The sequence below is a fragment of the Monoraphidium neglectum genome (genome assembly GCF_000611645.1).
Source record: "Monoraphidium neglectum strain SAG 48.87 unplaced genomic scaffold scaffold03007, whole genome shotgun sequence".
Lineage (NCBI taxonomy): Eukaryota > Viridiplantae > Chlorophyta > Chlorophyceae > Sphaeropleales > Selenastraceae > Monoraphidium > Monoraphidium neglectum.
In genome coordinates this window covers 5904-8044 of record NW_014010621.1, presented here as the reverse complement: position 1 = coordinate 8044, position 2141 = coordinate 5904, and the positions used below count along the sequence as shown (strand labels likewise).

The 2141-nt window shown below is 69.8% G+C and overlaps 1 protein-coding gene across 1 annotated transcript in view; it reads right to left on the bottom strand.

Moving 5' to 3' along the window:
* Positions 1 to 332: 332 nt before the first annotated feature.
* The window catches only part of MNEG_12000 (dehydroquinate dehydratase/ shikimate dehydrogenase), a gene marked incomplete at both ends in the record, with an annotated part of 3502 nt that continues 1693 nt past the window's right edge, over positions 333 to 2141 (bottom strand). The window contains 5 exons of the mRNA XM_014039529.1: positions 333 to 369; positions 437 to 830; positions 1073 to 1187; positions 1478 to 1620; positions 1924 to 2118. Of these exons, the coding sequence (XP_013894983.1) occupies positions 333 to 369; positions 437 to 830; positions 1073 to 1187; positions 1478 to 1620; positions 1924 to 2118 (884 nt within the window). The remainder of the gene's footprint in view (positions 370 to 436; positions 831 to 1072; positions 1188 to 1477; positions 1621 to 1923; positions 2119 to 2141) is intronic.

Here is a 2141-nt window from a genome sequence, read left to right as displayed (position 1 = left end):
GGGTAGGTGTGGCCAATGCGCAAGCAACAGGCGTCCGGAATGAGGGACCAGGACGCCTGCTGCTCGGAGCGGTGGACGTTGGTGTGTGGGAGGATCTCGTTTGCAGACAAGCGGGAGGCAACCGGCGGCGGGCGGCAGCCCAGCCGGGCACCGGGCATGCAGTGTTTGAGCCGCTCGCAGCTGCCCCGACCAAGGAGGCGGCGGGCGGCGCACCTTTCCGATGGCCGCGGCCGGGACTGGCGACTCCTCCACATTGGGGACCATGCCCACGCTGGTGGTGTTGGCCAGCACGTCTCCGCTGACGTCACCCGCCTGCAGCGCCTCCCAGTCCACTACCCCCGCCCCGCCGCCCGGCACCGCCGCCGCGAGCTCCTCGGCGCGCGCCCGGCCGCGGTTCGCGATCAGCACCCGCGCGCCGCGCGACGCGGCGCCAAACGCGAGCGCGCGGCCGGCGCCGCCGGCGCCGACGACGACGAACGTGCGGCCCTCGAGCGGGCTGCCGCTGCCCGCGCTGCCGCCGCTCGCGCTCGCCCCCTGCTGCTGCCCGCCGGACAGGCCGCGCTCGATCGCGCCGATCGCCGCGTGCCAGTCCGTGTTGTACCCCTTCCAGCCGCCGCTGACGTCATCGCTGCCGTCCCCCGCCTGCCGTTTGACCAGCGTGTTGACCGCGCCGATCTGGGCGGCGACGGGGTCAACCTCGGACGCCGCGTCCAAGGCTGCCTGCTTGTGGGGGATGGTGACGCTGAAGCCCGCAAAGTCGTGGCCCTTGACAGCCTCCAAGAATGAGGGCATGTCGTCGATCAACAAGGGGACATACACGCCGTCAAACCCTGGAGTTGGTTTGATATGATGACGAAACGAATGTGGGGAGGGAGGGAAGCAGCAGTCATTTGGTGGGTATCGAGAGCGGTGCGGCCGTCGAAGCGCGCTGTATGCACGCAGATGTGGTGGAGGCTTGCTGGTGGGCCGGATCCACAACGTACGAGGGCTGCGGGCCCAGGTGCTTGCTGCGCTGACGGCCGCCGAAGTCGCGGCCGGCCTGTAGCGTTCGGCCCCCCGCGGCGGGGCGCACCGATGTGCTCAAAGGCGCTGTTGTGGATGAGGGGGCTCTTGCTGTGGTGCACCGGGTTGCCAATAATCCCGAAGAGCTTTGAGCCGGGGCCCTGCTTCCGGAAGCGGTACAGGCCCTGCAGGGAGGCGGCGGAAGGCAGGAGGGCACGCGGCTGTGAGCATGCGCGCGTGCAGGGCGCCAGCTGGCCGTGGGCGAGGGGGGCCACCGCGAGGGGGTTGCCGCGGCGGTGCAGCAGTGCCCATTGGCGCCTCGTCTTAAGACCTGGCCCCCCGCTGCCGCGGCCCCCCGTGACAAGGCCGCCGCCACTCCCCACGGCATAGAGCAGGGCCGTGCACCCAGCCACACCCCCCCAAGCACACACACAAGCACGCGCACACACACACGCACGCACACACACACACACACCTGAAGCTGCTGTATGGTGGGCTGCCCCGGCGCTGACGCGCGGTCGGCGCTGAGCGCCGCAAACGTGAGGTGGCCGCCGTACTTGGCCGCCAGCAGCCGCGTGATCTGGCCGCGCTCGCCCATAGACAGAGCGATGGTGGGGCCTGCAGGGGCGGCGGCGGCCGCGGCAGGGGTGGGAGCGGGGTTGAAGTTGGGGGGTCAGTGGTGGGCTGATGACCAATGGAGGGGCACACCACGGGCCATTGCCAACAGGCGCCCAGCCGCTGCTGTCCCAAAACGTAGGTCGCACGCACGTGTGAAGGCAGGACGCAGCAAGAGGTCCGCTTTTATCAGCACATGTCAAACGAAAGAGAAACAGGCCACATGTGGAGCAGCCCGCAGGAGCAGCAGCATGCAGGGGAGCAACATGCACGGCAGCAGCGCGCAGGTGAGCGACACACACGCACCCGTCTTCTCCTGCAGGAGCGACAGCACGGCCGCCGCGTCGGTGATGTCATTCGCCATGGCCGCTATCTTCACGATGTCGGCGCCCGCCTCGCGCATCGCGGCGGCGCGCGCGTGCAGCTCGGCGCGGGGCGGGGTCTTCTGGAAGTCATGACTGGATAGGATGACACGCGTTGACACGGGGACCTCCCCCCTGGCTGTGCGATTTGGGGGGCGCGGG